Genomic DNA, 24,914 nt, shown 5'->3' on the forward strand with positions numbered 1-24,914 from the left:
AGAAGCAACACTGCAACCCAGAGAGGGATATACTGTGGAGCCCGGCGACATCTCCTTTCTATGCTTGAAAATATCGGTCGCTTGTAAGTTTTAAATCTCATGCACCCATTGTCTAATTAAATTGTATTACACTATTTTGTTTTTCCCTTTTATTTTTTGTCAAGGAAGATACCAGAGGGCACTTCCTCATCTACAACCTATGTCATTACATGCTGAGGCGAGAATACCAGCTCATGATATTAGAAATTCCATGTGAGTGTGTCTCTACCCTAAAAGTGTGTTCAATATCATTCTTCCCCTGTTTTCCCCTACCACCCCTCCCTTCCCACTCTAAAAATAAGAAGTGTGTATAACTTGGAGTTGTTTTTTATTGTGGCCCTCCCCTTTCTCTTCTATTTTTCACGTAACATACGTCGTGGAGCTGGGAGCAGAGTGACGCGCCCGAGGACATTTCCCCTTTTCTACCCATACTCATACAGAGGTTGGTGAATAACCTCTGAAAGACTCAGGCAGCGGAATCATTCTGTGGAAAGGACTGAAGCCATACCTTGAATAGTAGGCAAAAAACTTTTTTGGCGCGAATTTTCTCTTTTTTTTTAATTTATGACACAGAACCACTTAGGAAATATGGGCTAATATGCTGTTTTCTGAATTTTCAGGTGGAAAGAACCAAAGGCAATCAATGGAATTCTTGAACGTTATATACTACTTATTACAAGCAATTTGAAGAATATACAGAGTTGGAACGTCATCTACAATAGCAATGAACTGTTCTTAGATTATACCATCAGGAAGCTATTTCCTGGTACTAAATATTTCATAAAAATAAGTGTAAGTTTTAAAGACCTTTGATTGTAAAGTGCATATTTCATTATAAATAAAAGTTATATATTTTTTCTATAGCTTATGCTCTTAAAATTTAAACCCAACTACCTGCAGTGTGATTTATTGATTGCCTTATGAAGCCTGTAGACTTAAATGTTGTAATGTTGATATAACATATAGCACTATCAGTACATTATTCAGGAGTCCCGACTCCCTCTTAAAAAGTAGGTGCATTTTATTTGTTTTTTTATTTTTTGACACTATTTTCTAGAATTGTTAAAATATTATCCATGTATCATTTAGAAATTATAATGCATGGATCAATGTAGTAACAAAAGAGGGAGAGGGAGCAGCAGGTATGATACCTTTTATTGGAGCAACAATTAGTTATGTTACAAGCTTTCTAACCTCTCTGCGTCCTTCATCAGGTTTGGATCCTTGTATAAGCCTATGGCTTAGCTTCACTGAACTTTGATATGTCTCGTGTTAATAGTATATATATATATAAAAAAAAAAAAATTACCGCCACGTACTAAATGTTTAACATTTAAATAACACAGTGAAAACTCTAATTTTATTGCAGCTATGAGTGTGGGCTAATTGTAATGCCAAGATAGCTACATTAACCAGCATGTAAATGCGTATTCAACACCAGTTACATATTTAAGTGTTACATTTAATGACCAAATCGCATGTAAGTATGCTAATGAAAAATGAACTCACTAAACTCTGAAATCTAGTGATATCGGGCCAAAATATATTGCCAGTTTTTAACACCTACCGCACAGGTGTGGTTAGGCCGCTCCTGCTTATGTATACAATGGTTATTATGTACAGAGTGACAAGAGAAGACTAGCCAACCTACAATTAATAATAAAAATGCATATTAGCAATGTTAAACTAAGCGGGTAATAGTATATACGCCAAAATGGCCATTTAAGTTGTCCTCAGAATTTCCGTCCAAAAAGATAGCATAGGGATTTGTTAAAAAAAAAAAAAGGAGAAGCCTATTACATAAGTGATAAAAAAGTGATATATCCAACCCCTCCCCCCTCCACACACACACAAGTGCTTTGCTAGTGCTTATTAATGCAGATTTCTATGCGTTCATGCTTACAGTATTTGAATTGCTAGCGTTATTTCACTCGGAGTAACCGCTTTTTTGGTGTATGCAAATGGATTGAATATTGCATCCCTCTTATGAATCCGTAATTTTTAGCAACTACCACTAAAGAAAATATTGCTGCAATTCCAATTTTTTATAACCTAAATGATTAATGCAGCAATATCATCCTTTAGTATATCTAGGCCTATACGTTTCATTTCAGTTCCAACACAGCAAGAAGCAGTGCCACAGTTTTTGGTCTTGTGGTTATTCTGGTCATTTGTATCAAAGAGAAACTGAAGTGCAAGATCTTATAAAATACTGCAGCACTGAAGCACACTCACCTTCAAAAGCTCAGTGATGGATGTACAGTAATCCATTTTGTTTTACAATACTTTATTACAATATGTAATGTGATGATGTCATCAGGGGCATTTATCAAAGAAAGCCCAGATCGTTTTCATAGTACTGTGCAGTGGTATTGTATTGTTCACTTTGCATAGTTAAGAATGCACAAGATTATGTTTAGAAACCATGAAAGCATTACAAATATGATTCTTTCTTTTAGAAAATGTAAAAGCATTACTTTCCCACTTTTACTTTAGGTAGCGTTTTTCTCCCAGTGGAACTAAATGCACATCACAATTACAATGTAGAACGCAATAAGCAGACACAGCCCCTGCCCAGATGAGTTTACAATCTATGTTTTTAGTGCCTGAGGCACAGGGAGATAAAGTGACTTACCCAAGGTCACAAGGAGCTGGCACTGGGGATTGAACCAGGTTCCCCTGTCTCAAACTCAGTGTCATTGCTTGAGTATGAGTCTTACATTCAGAGAATGTAAAAGCATTACAGATATGATTGTGTACATTCTGGAATTTGGGAAATGAAGGAAAGTTAACATTTGTAATGGGATTTATTCCAATAGTAGTATGTTTGACGCTATAATTTTAAATGTGCTAGTTTGGTAGAGTATTTGTATAAACATTCAAAATGTTTTTGTGTTATTTTTTTAAAGGGCTTTCACAACATGCAGTGCAGTATGTGGATTAAATTGTCAAATTACATGAAGCATGAAAGTTTTTACTTATGTTGTACAGAGCTTTCCCATTACTTAGAAATCTATATATGGGTATTTGTTTTGATGAATACCATACAAAATATTCTGTCCTTGATTATGAATAAATTTACATTTATGTAGATAGCATGCATACATTTATTCTACTTCATATGCACTTGAATTTTCTAAATATATTCCCAGTTATCACTTGAACATTAAATTGTAAAAAATGTTTCAGGCAATTAAAAATTAGGCAAAAATTATTCAATACAATGCACACTATCATCTGCATATCCGTTGTGCCTAATCTTTAGATTGCAAAGGTAATGCTTAGTATAAATCAATCTAGCATTTTACCTTATTTCTGTGTCTAAAAATATATTTGATGGCTCCTAGTGAAAATTCATTAATTTAAATGCTGTGGGGTCATTTAAAGATCACAGCACAGTCTTTATTCAACTAAGCAAGTCTCAGAAGCAAAAATGTTCTGCAGTCAATAAGAGTAAAAAGATCCTACAGCACGTTTTCTGGTTCTCCACAGCTGAGCTCTCTATAGGGAATTAGATTTCCCCTCATTCACCTAGATCCCAGAAAATTCTCCACCACATTGCGAACAAGGGGCTAAATCACATTTTTTTGTCTCCTATTGCTTTCGTTATATTGTATTGTCATTTGGAGCCAGCTTTGTGTTTCTTTTTACTGTTTTGATATTCATTCTATGTCAGCTTTCCTTGTTTTCTTTTCCTTCTTGTATTTAATTAATTTATTCTTTCATTCTCTCAGTTCTTAACCTCCAAGTTTCCAATCTGCCATCTCTCCTTGTAATGTGTTTTTCTTTTATTTAATTTTCACTAATGTAGGTACCCTTGGGTGCATAACTAGCTTTCCAAATAAGTGCTGTTAATGAAAGTTAAGTTGTTTTCAACCCTACTGTACATCCTATGTAAAGCCTACTGGGTAGTTAAGCTGTTACTGGGTATTCAACCAACAGCAAAAATAAATATTTTACTACTTTTTTTTAAAACTTACATGAAAAGATGGCAGGTCTAAGCGGACTCAAACTTTGCCACTAACGTAGGTTCTGCACTCTCTTCTCATTGGAAAGAAAAAAGCCTACATTAATCCAAATAACAGAAGCAATTCAAATCTTCACAAATTTAGCAGCTGTAAAAAGAATATACTCACTGAATTCTATTAAGAGTTAGGAAATGTGAAGAGCACAATCTTTGTGATTTGTGTCTGCATTGTACCATGGTAAAAACATGATACTATTCCATAAGATACCTCCCTTCTGGGACACACCTTTCTGCCCATTCACTTGGATGCAGAATGTGTTGGTAAATATGCCAATGAGTACTTGATTTGCTTTTCCTCATATTTAGTTCATATAATTAAACTATGCTTTTTCTCTAAAGTATATGTATGCCCTACCTCGGCTAAATGGGTTTACTTGCTTTTAAGGCCTGTACAGAAGGAGGATGTACCACAAGTGACATCAGCAGCGCCACAACCGAAGAAAGTTCCCCAGAAGGCGTTCAAACTCCTAAAATCCAGTCTTATTCACCTGACTCTTTCAACATCTCATGGTCTAAGCCTGAGCGCCCAAATGGTAAGTGATCTCTTCCAGCCTCAAGTTAAAAAGATGATTAGTAAAGGTAAATTAATATTCTAAATGGCAGCTTATATGTGGTGCTAAATTTTTAATGCTCTTTTCAGCACATAAAATACATGAGATCGTATTATTGTCCATTGGTAGATTGTTGCATTTTAGCCCTTGGCATAATTTTAGTAGCTCAAAAGTGCTCCCTTTTGTTAGTTCTCATGAATTGCATCTTGTTTTTTCAGGATTTCTCGAACATGTCAGCAGAAACTTGTATTGACAAACTCAGAATTTGTAGTATACTAGACATTCTATATTATATTAAAGCATTGTGTGCTTGCAGTCTGTTATTTGAAGTTATTTTGCAAATGGATCTGACAAAACATTGATTTTATATTTTTTTAAATATTTTCTTTTGATGCAACTAGGTTAGAAATATTGTTTAAGATACTGAACATATATATATTATTAATTCATGAGACCTTTGCGGAAGGTAAAAAATGGAGCATTTCCCAAACCTGGAAAAAGATGGGGACCTGGACACTGTCTGACGTGGTTTTGAAAAACATCTGCAGGCAGCATTAGTTGCCTCGTGATCAGTGGGCACCGAATTTTGATTGAATGAAAGCGCCCTGGACATCTTTGCTGATCTTCCTGCCCACCTTAAGGGTTATGAGGCCACCAAAGCTGCGTTGCTGCACCATTTCAATATCACCCTGGAAATCTACTGGCAAATGTTCAGAGCCCTGCAGCGCTATTCTACTGCTTGCTTTTCTGAGCTGGTGGGGCACCTGGCATCTGTGTGCAAGCCGTGGGTTAGGGAACTGGAATTTGAAAGCTTCTTAGGGTTATTGGGTCTCATAGTTCATGAGCAATTTGTAACCCTGTGTCGACCTGAATTGAGAGAGTGGGTGTAGGACTGAGTTCCTAAGTCAGCCACAGAGGCTGGCAAACTTGCAGATTCCTACATGGCTAATAGGACTCCAGCAGTTAACAAGGGTTTCACAGGAGGAAAGGGGGATAAAACTGAAGAAACCGCATGACCTCCTCCTGTTACACCTACTAGACTTCTTTTGGCTGGGGGGTGGTTGGCCAGAAAAGACCCCGTCATAGGAGACCAGGACACAACACCTGGATCACATACACAGATACAGCAAGAGGTTAAATAAAACAAGTTTATTTTGACCGGAGTCAACAGGCACAACACAATAAATACCAAGTTACAGCATAAACTCACCAACACCGGGATTACGAGGAGAATCCTAGCTCATTAGGTGCTGGGCGCCGCTTCAAGAGGCTTACCCAGATCAACTTCCACTCTCTACAGCAGACCTGCACAACTTGTAAAGTGAGATGGGCTGAACTGCTCCAAGGAAAACAGATTCGATACGCACCTGATTTCAAAGGGTAGTTCCTAAAGTGCCAGTTGCACTGTAGCACGTTGACGCAGTGACATTTTGATAAGACAAGTGAATTTGTCTTTCAAGCTGCAGTCGTGTGACGTCAGCGTCACGTGAGCTGGTTCAGCCAATGAGGGTGAACCTGCTCTGTGACGCATTCATCACGTGCCCCGCCATGCCCAGGTCGCCTCCCTAATTTTCTGCAGCCCAGTGCACACATCGTGTCAGGAAATAGCCTTGACATATATTTTCCTAGTTCATCCTGTTCCCTTCTCTTCTTTATCTGTCCACCGGGTGTGCTGCTGTTTTCTGTCTGCTCTGGGGTTCCTCTGTCTGTCTGTCTCCTCTTGATGCTCCTCTCCTCTGTCCTTATAGTTTCCTGTTCTTCCCTTGCCTTTGTTTTGTGTCTAGACTCCTTATGCCCATACTTCTGTTCCTATTTCTGTTCTGTGTGGAGTCTTCTACTTATTAAAGGCCCTTGCTAGTAATATGGCTTGTACCTGTTTGTTTCCTGCTCCCTGCGCCCTAGTCTCAGTTTCTGCAACCCTGCCCTGCTCCTGCCTTCCTGTTGCCAACACCTGCCTGGACCCCGACGATCCTGCTTGCTGCCTGCCACCGAACCCTGCCTGTGACGCCGACGATCCCACTTGCCACCAACCTCAGCACTTGACCCCAACAATCCACGCTCCCTGCTGTTCTGGCCATCGAGGTCCTTCCCGCCCCAGGAGTCTCCCCCATGACAGAAAACAAAGGCCACTTCTGGACCTCGCTAACAGATTCATCACCTGCCTGATTCAGAAGATCCCTCCAGCTTGCGTTTGGTTGAAGATAAGTACTCTCTTGGTGTTTGGAAATTGTGGATTCCTAAAAGGCTTTGCTTCAAGTTTTTCTGCAGGGTTTGTTAAATCCTGAGAAGAGCTCCCTTTTTTTCTTTTTTTGGGAATTCCAGTTGTAATGATTTTTTTTAGTTTTCTAAAGCAAATCCTCCACTATACATATAGGGAAGACTTATTGCATTCGAAAAAGTTTTTGCTAAGGATAGAACGGTTGCTGCAGAGACCAGTGCACTTTTCTTTGATGTTTTTGCAGTGCCTGGTTTAACCCCTGCTGATCCTCATATTCACTTTTCTAAAGATCAGCTTGTATTTCCCTGCAGTACCTGGGGTCACTACTTCAGACTCCAAAAAAAAAACTTGCATTACTTTGATTTCTTTGCTTGTTATATTCTGCTGTTTTGCAGGGTTCCATTTCCAAAAGACAAACGTATTTCCATTGTTTGTATTTTTCTGTCTATGGTTTCCCCTGAAATTATTATATTTCTATCACTTACTCTAAGGTATCAAATCTAAAAGTCAGCTCTCCTATCTTTTTGTCTATTTCTGTTGTTCATTTCTATGCTTCTGCTTTAAAGACACATTTCCTCTTTCCTGGTTTTCTTGGGAAGTTTGTGTTCCCCATGTCTGAAGCTATGTCTCCCACTTTGAAAACAGTCTTGAGCAATAAATGTGAACACAGTACCACTGATACTTCAGAATTTCCTAAGGCAAAGAGAAAGAAAAATAAGGGTGGCTGTTCAATTATAGTGGAAACTGCAGAAGGAATTAAGGATGACCCTTTAACCTCAGGAAAGCCTGCATTAGAAGGGAACAGAGATATGCTGCAGCCTAAAGCAACTCACAGAATCGTTCCATGGTTAGTGTAAAAAAAAGGATGCCTTTAGCCAAGGTAAAGATGCCTTAATTCAGGCACTTCAATCTGCATGGAATTAGATTGATTGCCTCTATGGATGACTTGATAAAGAGCAAGAGGCCAAGGCTGCACTACAAAAGTGTCTGTCCACAGCAATTACTAAGTGTACACTTTCCAGGAGAAAGAAATGATCAGTTGGAGAGTGGCAGGGTGATCTTGTCAAGTAAGCTTGAGAAGGCATATGCTAATTCTGCCCAGGAACAGAGTTTCATTGATCAAGTTGGCACAGTGCTGGAAACCTCTCAGAAGGAAGTTCACAGGCTTAGTACAGAGCTGGAAGCCTCTAAGGAGAGGAGTTGCCACTTTAACACAGAACTATGTTCAATGAGAGAGATTTTTGAAGGGTTAAATATTGGTTTTGAAACTGTAACCCAATGTACAAGAATCTCTATGTCTGAGTCAGTGAAGGAGAAAAAAGACTCCATGAATTAGAAGAGGAGAATAAACAATTGGCCCAGGAAAAGTTAAACGTACAGGCAGCACTACAGAATGCAGAGAGAGAGAGTGCTGCAAGAAGAACTTCTCTCTCTGAAGCAGCGCACACAAGAATAAAACATACTGCAGAGCCAGCTGCAAGAATTATTTGTGAGTTTTCAGGACACCAAGGAAAAATAGGTGAATGTTGAGGAGAAGAAGCGAGTTCTGCAGGAAGAAAGTATCCAGACTGCTAACGAAGTAAAAAAGCTGCAGGAGCATTTGAGTACCCGGTTTGTCCCCAGAGAACAGCATGAGGAGTTGAAGGCCACACTGAGCATAACCAGAGCCTTGCTGGAAGAGCTAAGAGACCAGGCAACTCTGTATGAGAGGGAGCACAAGGTGATCCAGAAACTTAAGCAAGAGCTAGAGGAGCTGGGACACTGATCCAACCACAACAGTCACTACACCCACGAGAAAGAAACCTGGAAAAAGCAAGCTGCTGGGACCTTAGCAAAGGAATTGGAAGAGCTCCAAAACGTAATGAAGGATGCATGGAAGCAAGCTCAGAGCGAGCACAGTGAAGAGATGAACACCCTGAGAGGAGAATTGCAGGATGCACTCAAGAAACAGGGGTCTCTCGCTGAGGAGTGGAACTTGCAGCAAAGCCTAGACGTGGAAGAGCTAAAGCTGGCAGCTGATCACACATCCCAGCAACTCACAGCTCTGCAGGCACAATCGCTGAGTTCAAGATACAGCTCGCCAAAAAGGAAGAGAGGGAGGAGCTGTCCATCTGTCAAGTGGCCGGCCTGACACTGTGCTATGAGGCCAAAATGGCTGATGCCTGCAAATTGCTGGACCACACGGCCAATGAGAGGGCGCGGCTGCAGCTGGAGCTAGACAAGGTATGACAGGAGCACTGGCAACTGCATGTCAGAAATGGAGAAAAGGAAACAGATTTGGGCCTTGCTCTGAGTCAGCTGGGAAATGTGGAATCGCGACTCAACTCCAAAGAAGCTGAACTGGCAACTGTACTGAGTGGGAAAATAAATGCAGAAGGACAGCTTCAAGAGCTGAAACCTCAAATAACTGGTCTTAAATGCTTTTTAAGTGATACCACGAAACGGTATGAGACTAGGACAGTAGAAACGGATTTCGGACATCAAACAGAACTCAAAAGCAAGCTGGCAGAGGCTTTGCAAGACCTGAGCAAGGGCTACAAGGAACAGACATTTAGTGCTATATTGGAGTCTGAAAAGATAAAGTTGGAGAAAGAGATTCCAAAGCTAAAAGAGATACGTTGGTCACAAATGGAGACCACGGAAAGTGAATTCAATGTCCTCACTGATTTCTATAAAGAGCCTGATGGACTGGTTGCTGATTCCTGTGCCGTCACTGTAGGGACAAATACCTTGCCCATCAATAGACCACCGGAGGAAGGCCACCTCGAATCGGCTTTGCATAAAGGACATCCTGCTAATCCGGGAAGGTTGTTCTGAGGACCTCCCTGGAGAGGGGGGAGTAATGTCAGGAAATAGCCCTGACATATATTTTCCCAGTTTTTCCTCTCCCCTTCTCTTCCTTATCTGTCTACCGGGTGTGCTGCTGTTTTCTGTCTGCTCTGGGGTTCCTCTGTCTGTCTCCTCTTGGTGCTCCTGTCCGCTGACCTTATAGTTTCCTGTTTCCTGTACCTCCCTTGCCTTTGTTTTGTCCACACGCCTTATGCCCATGCTTCTGCTTCTGTTCATGTTCCATGTGGAGTCCTCTAGGTATTAAAGGCCCTTGCTAGTAATCTGGCTTGTCCCTGTTTGTTTCCTGCTCCCTGATCCGTAGTCTCAGTTCCTGCTCCCCTGCCCTGCTCCTGATTTCCTGTTGCAGACTCCTGCCAGGACCCAGATGATCCTGCTTGCTGCCTATCTGTGACCCCGATGATCCTGCTTGCCACCTGCCACCAACCTCAGCCTGTGACCCTAACAATCCATGCTCCCTGCTGTTCCAGCCACCGAGGTCCTATCCACTCCAGGAGTCTCCTCCATGACATATCGCTGGGGCTGCAGGAGTGCTGGCGCTGGTGCGCACGGTAGCGCGCACCACGCCGGCACCCTGACCGCGGCCTTAATGGGAGGTATCACACCTCTTTTCAGCAACAAACAAAGGGGTCAACATTAACATTAAAATAAACTTCCTACCCCCCTTGGCTTCCTCAATGGCTAGTAAAGCATTGCTACATAGTGCTTTATTAGCCGATAAGGCAAACAAGTGGTTAACCTCCAACACTACCAACTGGGGGCGTAACCTCCCTCCCTGGACAACTAACCCATCACCCTCCTCCCCTGCCCCCATACCCACCTAGACTAATGGCTAATATCCTTATTAGCCAAATGTGGCTATATCTTTATTAGGCAAATGTGGCTATTGAAAAAACTCAGAAAAGGAATGTATTACAAAAAAAAAATCATTACAAATAACTATTTAAAAAAACAAAACATTTAAAACAGAAACCCATTGATTGTCACTGTTGCTACATAGGCCCTCTCAATGGGGGCCTAGATAGCCACATTGCACTAAGGGTGACCTGTAATAAAATGGGGTTCCTTACCCCACCCTGGATAACAGCCATCTTCATCTTTAGGGCCAGAGCAACCCAGAACCAGTTTTTTTATTAGTATTAATCCCTTTGATGTCTGTAGCCACAGGCCACTTGGTAGCCACAGGCATCGGGGGGTTTAATGGTATTTCTACCATAGAGTTGTGCAATTATAGATATTACAGAAGCCTATGATCTACATATTAGTAATACAATGGCGATGTGGGAATGACTGCATTATTAACGGTTGCATTAATTCCCACATCGCGACTAAGGGTGAAATATCGCACCCAGTAAATTATTACCGCAATCTTGATGTCCTCCATCATAAAATTGCAGTAATAAGACTCAGTATTTGTTTGTTTTTTACCGGGTGCAATATTTACTCCGTTTTAGAAGAGCTTGATGTATCCAGGACTATGCTCTTTATGGGGAAAAAATATGACGTAAGTTATGTTATTTTCCTTTGAGGATACAGCATTACTCTTTAGTGACGTTAAGTGTGGTTAACGTCACATTGAGTGACTTAAGAGAACTTGGAGCACCTGGTCCTTTGTACCTTACACAAATCCTAACCAATTGTAACTCTGTGTGTATTTAGCTGTCGTTTAAAAAATATATGCTCTTAGTCCGGAGCTGGATAAACGGAATAAGTACATTAATGCTTAAAGGAATTACCTTTTTTTCAGCAGCATTCCCAAATAAAACTCTTTAACATAACACTGAACAAGTTCATGGTTTAAGAACACCTAAAAGTTCCTACCTGGGAGAATTGTGTGCAGCTATATACTGTAATTATTTCCTGCAACATATCGATGTGGCATACCCTATTTTGCTGTTTTTTTTCTGGCAACATGCTTTTGAATAATTGGTCATATTTAAATTCCTAGCATTAACAACTTATTAAGGGTCTTAATTAGTGTTGTATAGTGAGAAGAATCTGCAGAACAACAAGAAATATTTTTCAATCAGAAGTGAGTAGCACAGTTAGTTTCTTTACAAAGTAAGTATTTGGAATGTATTTATTTGCCTGTACTTATTCATTCTTGTGGAGAGAGCAGTGAGATCAATCACTCTAATATCAGTTATGAAAACAAAAAAGTTTATTTGCTGGGTTATTAAAAGCACTGATAACATCACTATGCAAACAGTTGTGTCACCTAATTGCATGGTCTTCGATAAATGGCAGTTTTGGTGGTACTATAGCAGAGCAAACATCTGGAGCAACCTGACCCTGGGTACTTGCTGTTGGGTAATTAATACAGGCACTCATGCTTTCAACATTGAAATATGCTGAGAAGGTGCGTCACTTTCACCCAAACTACAAATTGGAGGTGAGTGGAAAGTCTACTGTACAGTATGTACAGTAGCTTGGTTTAGATTCAAATGTCAGCAACCCATAACCAAGTTACCAAATAGAGTAGCAGCTTCCATCTCTCACCTTTGGTTAGAAAGTAATCACGTACTGTAGGGTGTATTTCAACGTTAATCATAAAAACTTATGTTATGCACAAAGCACGTTTCCTAAAGAAACCAAACATTTTTTTTTTACAGGATATATGTCCATCAAGGACCCTAATATAATCACTTATTGTCAAGAAGCCATTTATAATGCTTCAGTATAAAATGAATGGATATTCAAATACATGGATAAAGAATAGTTGGTTTGTGTTTATTTGTTCAGTCTGCAGTGGAAAGTAGTAAATAGAGATAGATGTGTAACATTTTTGCTGAAGTTCGTGAACCAAACACAATTGACCAAAATATTTCACCGTAAAGGATAAAGTTCGCTTAAAAAATCTCTCCTAACATTAAAAGTGAATTTCCACGGTCAGGTGGCCCTTTTCTTACTGCCATTTGCAGCCATTTTTGCAACCTTCTGGTAAAAAGAATAAGGGCAAAAGTTTCGTCAAATTGGCGAAACTTCACAGTAATATGGCGAAAATGCTGGATTTCTGAAAATGCGAAACTTACCAGAAACGAGCAAAACATTTTCTGATTCACTCTTGAAGATATCCGCACATCTCTGGCACTGAATTTAATGGCAAATCTATTATTCTGGGAAGATGAAGAAAAAATACCCAATACATGTTAACGTAAGGTAACATCTCTAAGGACTGAAGTGTGACAGAATACATTTGCAGCAAGCTTATCATTTGTCTTAAATAATGTAACAGTGCTTTAAAATATAGAGCATAAGTAATGACAGCTTCATATTAAAATGTACTTAAGATTTTGTATGCAGCAGTCATATAGTACATGTATTCTCCAGCAAAGTATAAAGAGAGAATATTTTAGGATTACAGTAGTTTTATTTATTTTTTTAATTTAATTTTGAAAATGTTAGATTCAAAGGTGGATTTCTATTTTTCTTAGCTTTAGCATATTCAGCTTTGAAATGGTTGCTATATATCTTGCATGTCCTTGTCTTAATTCATATGTGCATATGCATACAAAGTAGGCTATGAAATAAAATCTCCTTAAGTTTCCTAAATATATTATAAGATTGCGTTGACTGATGTAACCCATGTGCCCTTGAAAAGAACTGGTTTATAGACATGAATTTTGCTGAAAGAGGTAGATATTATCTTAACATGTATTGTTATTATATTCAACAGCTAATTGAATTTTTTTCATTTGTGGTAAAGATTATTATTATTTTTAACCCAAAGCGTACCGTAAACATTGAATACACCCATTTGCAGCTTGAAACCCCCCTTACCAATGTTTTTTTTTAGCTGTATGAATGTGTATCTGCATTTTTAACCTCTACTCAGCCATTTGTTTCAGCCTAGGATGTGCTAATGAGGTCTGTTCCTTTTGTCTAGTTCATGTGACCTGTAGAAGTATAAATGGAGACGTCCCTTTGTTGAAGGCTTTGCAAGGGGCTCCGTTTTTCAAGAAAAGTGTTCATATATTCAAGTGTAAAGATTTGTATGTGTATATGAAGTTAGACAGGGAGTTAAACAGGAGTTGACCAAGCAGGGGACTACTACAAGAGGACACCAGCACAAACCTGCATTTGGGAAAAGAGAAATCATGCATGTTAAGCTTTACTTTCTAAGCAAATCAATACAACTATTGTAAAATCTTCCTTTCTATCTTCATTTTTTTTTTCACGTGCTATATTCTCTCCAGCCTCACTCTTACTGTATACATAACTTTTTGTCTATACTCGCACTATGTATATTACTCTTTCTTTTTACAGTCTCATCTCTGCTTATCAAGCCCCTTCTTCCTTCATTCTGAATGATAGCTCTCATTCTGTATACATTGCACCTCCACTCCTCTTCTCATGAACATTACTTCCACTGCCCTCTACCCCTCACTGCAAGATACACTCCTACAAGTCCCTATCTCACATCCTTTCCCCCTCCTGCTTCTTGCAGCTGGTGATATCCCATATACCTGCATCTATTTGTTCTCATCCTATCTTACCTCATATACCTAACATTCGTAACCTCCTGTCCATACCTTGCCTCTCATCATCGTCATCTCATTTCTCATGTACCCTCAGGAATGCTCGTTCCCTCTAAATTCATAACTCTGCTGGACCTCTTTCTCTCACGCTCCCCAAATCTCCTTGTTCTGACTGAGACCATATTATGATTCACCTCTAGGGATAATGGGTAAACCTGTCGAAATCCGATCTGTGGATTTCCTCAGTTTTTTTTTAGACCAAATCCGATCTACACTCCAAAATTCGTCTGTGCATTGTGTACTGAAAATACAAGAAGATTTTTAAGAATCAGTCATTGGATCCAATCTGGTCGGATTTCTAAGAATGAGGAGGAGTTCCAATTTAGTAGTGTCTCCAGTTGTGTGTATATGTGTACCCCTCAAACCTCCCTTCAAATAAATTAGGGAGACATGCCTGTGCTGAAAAAGAAATCAGATTTTTCAGAGTATGAGCACATGGTATTTAGTATAATATTGTACTTGTTTTGGTTGTTGTTGCATAATTCCATTTTCATACTACAGTATACTGTTCCTAGTAGCTGAACTCTTACAAACCACAGATACTGTATGTGGAGTTCCAACATGTAGGGTTTTGTGTACCACAAGGTGGATGTGTAATACAGGAAGAAAATCTCTAGCTTGGATTACAATACAACAAAAAATAAATGGTTCTGCCTTTGTCACACTAGATATACGTTTTAAGCATTACTCTACAATGAAGTAAGCTATAAAAATCAGAATATTGATTGCAAGTTAATGGAGACCGGTGATTGTTTAATAGTACTAACATTGTAATAATTAGCTGTAATACATACATTTCTCCTTAATCTTTAAAATCAATATAGATGCTTAAATTAAATTCTAACTGGAGAATATATTGAAAAAGAATAGCCAAAGCATTTGTTTCTTTAACTAAATAAATTCTTGCACTGTGAACAGAAAAGCTTTATTCTGTGCTGTTATATTGACGTAGCACTCATTTATTATCTACTTTAATATTAATTTATTTAAAACATTAAACTGCTATTGTTTTTCAGGTATTATAACTGGTTATGGACTGTATATGAATGGAATTTTAATGCAGAATTCTTCACATCTTAGTTATTTTGTGGATGAACTGTCTCCCTGGAGTAAACATTTATTCAGACTCCAAGCATGTACTGCAAAAGGCTGTGCCCTAGGTCCAATGGTAAGTATATAATTTTATATATATATATATAATTTTATATATATATATATATATATATATATAAAATAAAAATGAATAGACGATACCGTTCTGTGGCTAATGAAATGCTTTTATTTGTGCGAGCTTTCGAGATACACTGATCATTGTTACAATGAATAAAGCAATCAAGCTTTAATTAAAAACAGTGCATCTTGGTACAGATACCTCTACATCTATATATCTATCAATATATCTATATATCTATCAATATACTGTATCTATATATCTACGTATATCTATATCTATATATATTCCCCCTGGAAAATCTTGCACCCCTCCAGTTTCTGCACCCCTAGAGTAAGGACAAGAAAAGAAAAAGCTCTCGATTTAGCTATCCTCTAGTTCCAAAGACAGCATTGCTAAATTCCTAAATGTGTGAGTTAAACAGACCCCTTTACTCTCTTTGAATTGGTTCCAACTTTGCTCACATCATCTATTGGTAGAATAGAAATGCACACTTTATTACCATTAAACATTTTATAGCTTGAACCACTTTGATGAATATTTACTCTTAAAAGCTTGACTGGCCTTGCGCCAGATTGATGTCTTCATTTTTAACTTCAAATACAGTATGTAGGAAGTTTAAACTTTAAGGGCATACGTATAAAAAGAATGATATTGTCAGTAAAATGTTTGCGATGACTACATCATTCCCTCTAACAATAGTGATGTTTACATGTGCACAGCCCAAACTGAACATAAGGTTGGGATAAATGATTGGGAGCTAAAGAGAAGGCGAAAACCTTACACGTCACATCACAAAATTGCAGAATATAGAAATGAGTTGTAGACAGTGAAGATAAATTGGTACAATGTGTTACATTTGTGCAGTAATTTTGCAATAATTAGTCAAAATAAACGGAAGGATTTTTTGATATATGTGGCATTCTAGAACTGCCAAATAGAGGACGTTAGCCTGGAAGTTCAACTCCTCATCAAGAAAGCATTAAAGAAATAAGTGTTGTACTCATTTAGTAGGTCAAAGGCTAAAATATTAAGAGTGGTGAGAGATAAAGAATGAGGAGGAAGTGGGCATTCAGAGCTTCAATTAATAAAAATTGGAATAGGGGAATGACGAGTTAAAGAAGTGTAAATAGAAGTTGAAGATAGAATAAATGTTCATGATAGATAGGATAAGATTGATGATGAAAGCTCATTACGGCAATAATTGCCTTGATCTTGCCTTAAATGAAACACGCACACAGAAATGGACTATTGTTTGAAATTGCCACAGCTTTTATTAAATACCAACATAACAATTAACTACTAAAAACCCTGCCAAAGTGCTCCACCAAACAGCAAGGCCAACGGTGCTCAACCATGGCCCACAGCCCCCCAAGCTTGGTAACACACACCTCTGGCGGCTCAGCTGATTCCTCATTAGACGATTAGACGATACCCATCAATACTCTTTCGTCACCCCGTATGAACCCGGACACCCTAGTCTCCTTCAGGGTCACCTGGCCCTCGGCAACTAGACACCCCCTCCAGACACCCTATGTGCCAGCCCGCAGGGTGACTTAAAACAGGACCGTGTAGCTTAATGTCCCAACCAAAACATCCTTTAGGGTATTGGAGGCTGCAGTTTTTGGTATATGAAAATCCCCTTGACACACCACCTGTCTCCCTCTCGTCCTTCAGCACTGGAACGGAAAATGCACTTTCTTTCTATGGTTTCTACTGCTGGCAAACCTGTCCTGTGAGAATGCATCTCAGCAGTGCCTCCATTTGTAGCCCCTTTGCCCCCACCCTACGTTAGATCTGGTCTGCTACTAATATAATTTGTGTGATGTGGGTCATACCAGTGAGGTAATAGGAGGGCTGAGCCTTCCGCGATGATGTGGGGATGAACAGGACAGGTTTACAGGGTACCTTTGTTCGTTGGCAGCGCCTCCAGTCAGTGAGGATCCTGTGGGATAGTAGGTTGGTCCATGCTGACACCTTTGCATATCTCAAGACAGTGAATCACACTTGCATATGGTTCCATGGTATTTGTTGCATTGGTTAGTTGTTACAGCAGTGCATTCCTTTCTTGCTTCCCATGGAAGGTTACTTTAAGGCTTGAGGCCCATTTAAGTTTCCTTCTGGTGCTCCTCCTGTATCCCTTATGGGACACAGGGTAGCTGTTGCTCACTCCACAGGGGGAGGATAGAGACACAACCAGTTTTGGGAGAGAGACAGTTTATATACCCTGGAGCATGGGCGTCCGCAGAAATTTTTTCAGGGGGGGGGGGGCAAAATTTTAACGGTCAGTGCCCGGCATAAAAGTGGTGGTGAGTGCACTGTGGCGAGCGTGCCCGACCAGCATAAGGGGAGTTCTCCCTAACAAGAAAATTTTGAAAAAAAGAGTGTGCAAATGGCGCATTTTCAAGCAAATTTGAGAAAGCTTGAAGGTTAATAAAGCAATTGTGAAAGTGTAGTTATGACATCAAAAAGGAGCAGATACTCAGGGTTGCAGGATCTGGTGGGTGACTGGAGAACTTGCCATGTCACTGGCGCTTAAGTGCAGAAATTCCAGCCGTACTACTACATTTTAAGGCTGCTTCTCTGCGCAGGATCCTCCGACATGATGTGTGCCAGGTGGGGCACAAGAAAAAGAAATGGGGATCATTAAATACTCTGCTCATCACCGTGCTGGCGGTATTGAATAAACTGTGGGTTGTAGATGAGCTGCAGGGAGTTGAAAAATCCCTTTAAAGTTCTCCTGCTAGGAGATCCAGGCTTTCCTTGCATAATGCATAGTTATATTGGCAAGATGAGATTTGTGAACTTCAAATAACTCACCTACAATGCACTATTTATTGAATACAACCCTGTATGCAGTAATAGAAACTTGAAAAAGGAAAAGTGTATGTGTGTGGCATATATACTTGGGTGGGTATATATACTTATAATAAAAAAAAGACCCTTCAGTACTGCAAAACCAACTCTTTTTCAAAAAAGCAAGGAAAACAGAATGTTTTCTTTATATAACCCTCACCCAATAAGGTGTCCCCTAGGTGGCATGCTTCATCATTGGGTCCATCCCGTTCTGGCTGCGGAACGGGGCGTGTTGCGACCTACGAGCTATGTGGGGGCACTTATTAGTATGACTGTAGACACACACACACAATATATATATACTGTAGTGCCAGATTTCACTTGCCACAGCACTAGATTGCACCCACAGCAGCAGATTGCACCCAAAACACTTGCCACACAGCACCAGTTATAACCCCCCAGCACTTGCCTTAGCATTGGATGTATCCACATCATTCACCAGATATAATCCCACATCTTCCGCTCCCCCGTTTTTCTGAGTGCTTGCTTGCTTTCCCTCGTTTTTCACTGTCTGCTTCTCCTTGTTTTTCAACAACACACAAGACACAGCACAGGGTTTTTTCTATCAGGTGCTCCCTCTCTCTCCCCATCTTTCTTTTTCCATCCATAGTAGCATCATGCTCCTTTGTCTCTCTTTTGCTGTATCTATTTTACTTTTACTCTCTCTTGCTGCTGTCTCACTCTCACCCTGCCCGTCTTGCTTTTTCCATAATATTTCTCCATTCTCTCAGAATCTTTCTCACACTCTATTCAGCTCAGCTTAATAAATAGCCACCATGATGCATGTGGTGGCACTGGCACCCAGCGAAACGTTGTGTTGTCTTTGTACCCTAATTTTCAAATTGTTGCCAATTCCAAATGCTACCTCCTGCCCCCTGAGGCAGCAAAACTACTGTGGTCTGTGGATTATTGGGTTCAGATATCAGAACTAATTGCAGTCTACTCTGCAGAGTGCCGGGGCGCCGGGGCCTGTTGCGCAGAGGGAGTGCTGCAGCCTGCGTCTTCACTCTTCAGCAGACTCTCTGAACTGTGAGCCTGCGCAAATTGATGACGAGTCAGAGGAGGCGAGAGCATGATGGGCAGGAGGCCGCGTGATGAGTGTGGAGGTCAGAGTCGGACCATAATTGGTCCGACTCAAGGACTGGGTCATCAAGGATGGCGGCGGCTCTCTCATTGGTAGCGCTCAGCTACCAATGATGAGTGGACTTGTTGGCACCGGCGCCGCCGCAGCAGCTCAATGGCGGGCCCGGCCGCGGCACAGATTGGTCCCGATTTGGGAGTGAGGCGGCTCTCCCGGAGTCTGTTTTTGGCGTTTATAGCACCATTAACATACTTTACGGCGCCCAGGGCCATCAGAAATCCTGGGGCCCAGGACAAATGAAAGGAGCAGGGCCCCCACCCCCCCACAACCCATAGCGCACCTACCATGGAAAAAAAATTTTTAGCCAGCAACTTTTACTTAACTGTTTCTTCTTATTGTAATACGGAAAAAAAAACATTACAATGCAATCTGTTTATTATACCCCCACAATACATATAAAAAACACCCCCACCCCACCAATACATATATAGGTCCAACCCCACACATCAATAAGATAATGAATAACATTTGGCAAACACTTCACTACAAGAAGATAACAGCTTACCTTAACGACTGGGGTCAGGGCAGGAGGCTGGCGCAGGGGGAGCTAGGATGGTGGGCGCATGCTCACCACGACGCTTCCCCTCCGTCAAACGTTGGACACCACCCATCTCACCCCTGCAGTTCAGACACCCTGCGCAAGCGCGCTGAGACCTCTGCGCATTCGCATGGGCAGTGCTCGACTGTGTGTGTGTGTGTGTGTGTGTGTGTGTGTGTGTGTTTTGGATGAGCACACTAACCTAGAAAAAAAACCCAGATGTGAATGACTAATTTCCTGAACCCCTTAACCAGTGTCTGGATGCCCCCAATGCACATTTTTCAAAGACAGCAATCCCACCTGGGATCTTACCTGATCCGCAGTCCCTCATTGTCCAGGTACCCTCATGATAAATACTGGAGGGGAGGTGTTCCCTACCTGTCTTCTGGGTTAGGAGGGATTCCGCTGCCTCCCATGTGAAGCTTGAGTCAGATCTGGAAGAAAGCAGTATAGGTTATTTCGGTGTAGATATAGGACAGTTAAGATATATGGGGTAAATAAGATATCCAGATCCAGAGTGTGAGACAGAGAGAGCGAGACAGGGTGACAGAGAGAGCGGGGCAGGGTGACAGAAAGAGCGAGGCAGGGTGACAGATAGCGAGGCAGGGTGACAGAGAGAGAGAGGCAGAGAGACAGAGAGAGGGAGAGAGGAAGACAGGGTGGGTAGGTGACTGACTGGAGACAGGGGGGAGACATGGGGGGAAGTCCAGGGGAGGCCGTGGGGGGCCACAGGAGGTCCAGCGGAGGCTATGGGCAGCCAGAGGAAGTCCAGGGGAGGTCGTGGGGGACCAGGGGAGGTCTTGGGGGGACCAGGGGAGGCCATGGGGGAACCAGGGGAGGTCGTGGGGGGACCAGAGGAGGCCGCAGGGGACCAGGGGAGGCCGCGAGGGACCTCTGGAAGCCACAGGGGGACCAGGGGAGGCCGCAGGGGGACCTCTGGAGGCCACGGGGGGAACTCTGGAGGCCGTGGGGGGACCAGGGGAGGTCTTGGGGGGACTAGGGGAGGTCGTGGGGGGGGGGCAGAGGAGGCCGTGGGGGGACCCCTGGAGGCCATGGGGGGACCAGGGGAGGTCTTGGGGGGACCAGGGGATGCCGTGGGGGGACCTGGGGAGGCCGTGGGGGGACCAGGGGAGGCCGTGGGGGGACCAGGGGAGGCCGCAGGGGGAAAAGGGGAGGCCGTGCGGGGACCATGGGAGGCCGTGGGGGGACCAGGGGAGGTCTTGGGGGACATGGGGAGGTCATGGGAGAACCAGGGGAGGCCGTGGGGGGGACCAGGGGAGGCCATGTGGGACCTATGGAGGCCGTGGGGGGACCAGGGGAGGCCGTGGGGTACCACTGGAGGCCATGGGGGGACCAGGGGAGGCCGCAGGGGAACTACAGGAGGCCATGGGGGGCCAGAGGAGACCAGGGGAGAGGCATGGGACATTGCTTACCTGCTCTATGCTGAACAGAAGAAATGGCGCTTCATAGCTCAGAGCCTGGCTGCGAGCCAAAAAAAATAAATCCTGGCAAAGCGCCAGCCAATCAGGTTGGGGGGGGGTGGAGTCCGACAGGGGAATTGTAGGGATCGTCAGCGGGTACAATCTGGTTGCCAGGGGCGACTGGAAGGCCGGATGTGTCAGCACTGCGCACGGGGATTTTTGAGACTGTATTTTTTTTTTTGACGGGCACGGCCAGGACTGCGAGTGATACAGGGGTGGGGCAAGTGCCCCCCCTTGCCCCCTCCTGCGGACGCCCATGCCCTGGAGTTGGGCTTGTAATTCTGACCATAACACGGCAGGTATGATACTGACAGGTGTTACGTCTGTACATGTCACCCAGCCAGTACACTCCCCAGGCTGACACTCTCTGGCTGTTGCTAGGTCCGCACTCTGATACACTAAGGGTATCCAAAGCTGTGATAGCACAATAGGCCTTCTGGAGGAATTAACCCATCCACTGCCCGTACTTAACAGGACTTACACTGGTAGGGCCCAGGGAAATAAGTAGCGGCTGGAGGCTAGGCTACATAGGTTATTTGTGGTTAGCTAAACCACTAAGAAGCTGCAGCAGTATAAGGATATATCCATAAGGATCACTTTACTGGGACTGGATTTCTCTTTATTCACTGGACACTTTCTTTTGGAATTGGTTTGGACTTTATATGTTATGTGTCATTTATATTCATCGAAATCACTGTCATTCACAGGCACAAGTCACATGCATACATATATACATATGTATATATATATATATATATATATATATATATATATATATATATATATATATATATATATATATATATATATATACATATATATATATATATATATAAAAAAAATCTCAGATATACACATTTAAATTCTGACATATTTTTGTAATAATATTTTATTATCACTGATTTAACACTTTTTAGTTCCACATATATTTAATACACTTAATTAGCACTACTTAATTGTTTTTGTTTTATATATATATATATATATATATATATATATATATATATATATATATATATATACACACATATATATATGTATATATATATGTGTATATGTATATAAATATATATATATACTGTAAATATATACACATATATACATATATATGTAACAAACAAAAACAATAAAGTAGCGCTAATTGTATGTATTTTAATGTATATGATATACTGTATATCGTATACATTAAAATACATACCACAAATCAAAAGGCATCGGAAAACACAAAAAACAGCATGGTGTGAAAATTGTATCAGGCAGTGGAGAGGAAAATTTCTACTTCCGACCCTGCCCAGGACTTAAATAAGCTCCGTCCTGAAGTACTCTATCGTCAAGGAATGTATCATGATTATTTCACTTCACTGATAGCTGGAAGAAAAAAATGAAAACGTTGGGAACCTGTGTTAACACTTTTACTACTTGAGGGGCTAATTCATTTGTTTGCAAAGTGTCGCTGACTCTTCTGGTAATGAAAGAGTTAATTTACTTTAGTTTTAGCGCACTAGCTCAAAGTAGATCATCTTGGAAGAAGGGTGGGGGTTCATGTAGTCTTATTGACTTCAGTGTAAGCACATGCTTACAATAGTGGGCTACCCTTCTGAGGACTGTTTTTTCTTTTCCTTGTTTAGTGCTGACAGTGTACGTAGCGCTGTACATAACATTTTTGCAGGTACACGTCCCTGTCCCATAGAGCTAGCAATCTATTTTTTGGTGACTGAAGAACAGGGCGATAAAGTGACTTGCTCAAGGTCACAAGGAGCTGACACCAGGAATTGAACCACGCGTAGGGAGACCATATTTGTCCCGGGAGAAAACAGGTCAAAGGGTGTGCATGCGTCAAGTGTACATGCATGAACGGCATGCGCAAACAGCGAGCACTGACTGCGCAGGCGCGATGGGCTCTTGCTGAATGCTTATGCACGATTGGCACTTGGAGACCACTCATGCATATGCACGACCGGAGCTTTCTGGCCGTGCAAGCATCGATCGCGCATACGCACGAGTGGCCGGGAAGTGCCGATCACGCATGCGTATTCGGCACACTGATCGCTCATGCGCATTCAGCAAGTGCCAATCCCATGCCTACAATTAAGGTTCACCATCTATCATGGCCTCAGCTGGTTGACTGCTTCATATTATTCAGGCAGAGAGACAGAAGGACATAAGAACCAATGCTGTGCCAGAGGAGGAGGCTGTCGGAAGATGTCATGTTGAAAACACACTATGGTTGTGGTCAGGCCACAGTACATCTTGTGGCAGCTTGCACACACACACAAAAAGTGTGCTTTAGTAAATATTGTATGGCGATATGGGATCACCAATAATACCATACTGGCTAATACCTTCTGAACCATTTAGTAAATCTTCCCTTCAGTATTTTCAGTTTCAAATGTACAGTATGTCCAAAATGGTATATGTGCAGTTTAACATTTTTATAATATTGATTAAACAGGTCTGGCTAAGCAATGAGAAAAATGTTGGTTCATACATTTTCTAGTTTTATTGTGCTATCTTGCTTTAAGGTTTTTCCCTCATTGAGCAAGAATACTGTAGTTTTTTGTAAAGTTAAATAAAAATATTATCACCCACAATTACAAGATGTAAAGTGTACCTTATTATCCCATACACTTCACAATATCAATAGAAAGTGATAATATATTTATTTTATCTGTACCCCAGAGTGCAGTTGCCTTTGGTTTTCATGTACACTAGGGATATTAAACCTAGAACCACTGACAGAACATGCACCTATTTTGAAAACATTCTTTTTTTGTTGGGGAAACTATCCAAAATTCTGTCTGAAAATGTGTAAACTTTTCTGTTCCCAAATTCAATGCCCGGCGGAACAATTTACTGTACCTTAAAGCAGTAATCCCCACAGAAGCCTACACGGGTTTAACTCGTATAATGTTAGTGTTTTCCCCCCTGAGTATGTCCTGCTCTTTGTTTGATGTTTTTATAGTGATAAAATACATGATCTCTGACTAGTGAGGTTACAATGGTTATCAATAGACTGCAATGGGCTATGGGAGGAGCTTCATTTTAACCCCTCGGAAACGTAATATTCCAATGGTAATACTCTTAGCTATCTCCTGAATGAAGCACCATATTTAAAAAATAAAAACAGGGTTGAGGCGGACAGATATATTAAAGTAATTAATACATGAAAAGCCCCCAAAAAGGAATCAACATGGACTGCTGCTTTAAAGGGCTAAACATTTAGGGATAAAACACACAACATAACCATACATTTCCAGTTTCATCAAGCCTTTTGAAGGAGAGAGTGCTCTTTATAACTAGGGTGACCAGATGTTCTGGTTTAGTTGGGACAGTCCCGGTTTTTGGGGAGCTGTCCCGACTTTGTGGGCTTTGGTCCTGGTTTAAGGACCCCCTCCCCTTGGTGGCCTGTGACATCATGCGAGCGGTTCGCCATTATTGGCTGAACCGCTTCACGTTACGCTGACGTCGCACGGCGGGCCGCATGCAGAGACCAATTCAGTTGTCTCT

At 41.5% G+C, this 24,914-nt stretch overlaps 1 protein-coding gene across 6 annotated transcripts in view; it reads left to right on the top strand.

Annotated features, from left to right (window-relative positions):
* Window positions 1-24,914, top strand: part of USH2A (usherin) — a 942,943-nt gene that overhangs the window by 467,226 nt on the left and 450,803 nt on the right. For all 6 annotated transcript variants that reach the window (XM_075595608.1, XM_075595610.1, XM_075595609.1 and 3 more), the window contains 3 exons: window positions 660-831; window positions 4,452-4,599; window positions 15,237-15,388. In XM_075595608.1, the coding sequence (XP_075451723.1) occupies window positions 660-831; window positions 4,452-4,599; window positions 15,237-15,388 (472 nt within the window). The remainder of the gene's footprint in view (window positions 1-659; window positions 832-4,451; window positions 4,600-15,236; window positions 15,389-24,914) is intronic.

The sequence above is a fragment of the Ascaphus truei genome, chromosome 4, assembly GCF_040206685.1.
Source record: "Ascaphus truei isolate aAscTru1 chromosome 4, aAscTru1.hap1, whole genome shotgun sequence".
Lineage (NCBI taxonomy): Eukaryota > Metazoa > Chordata > Amphibia > Anura > Ascaphidae > Ascaphus > Ascaphus truei.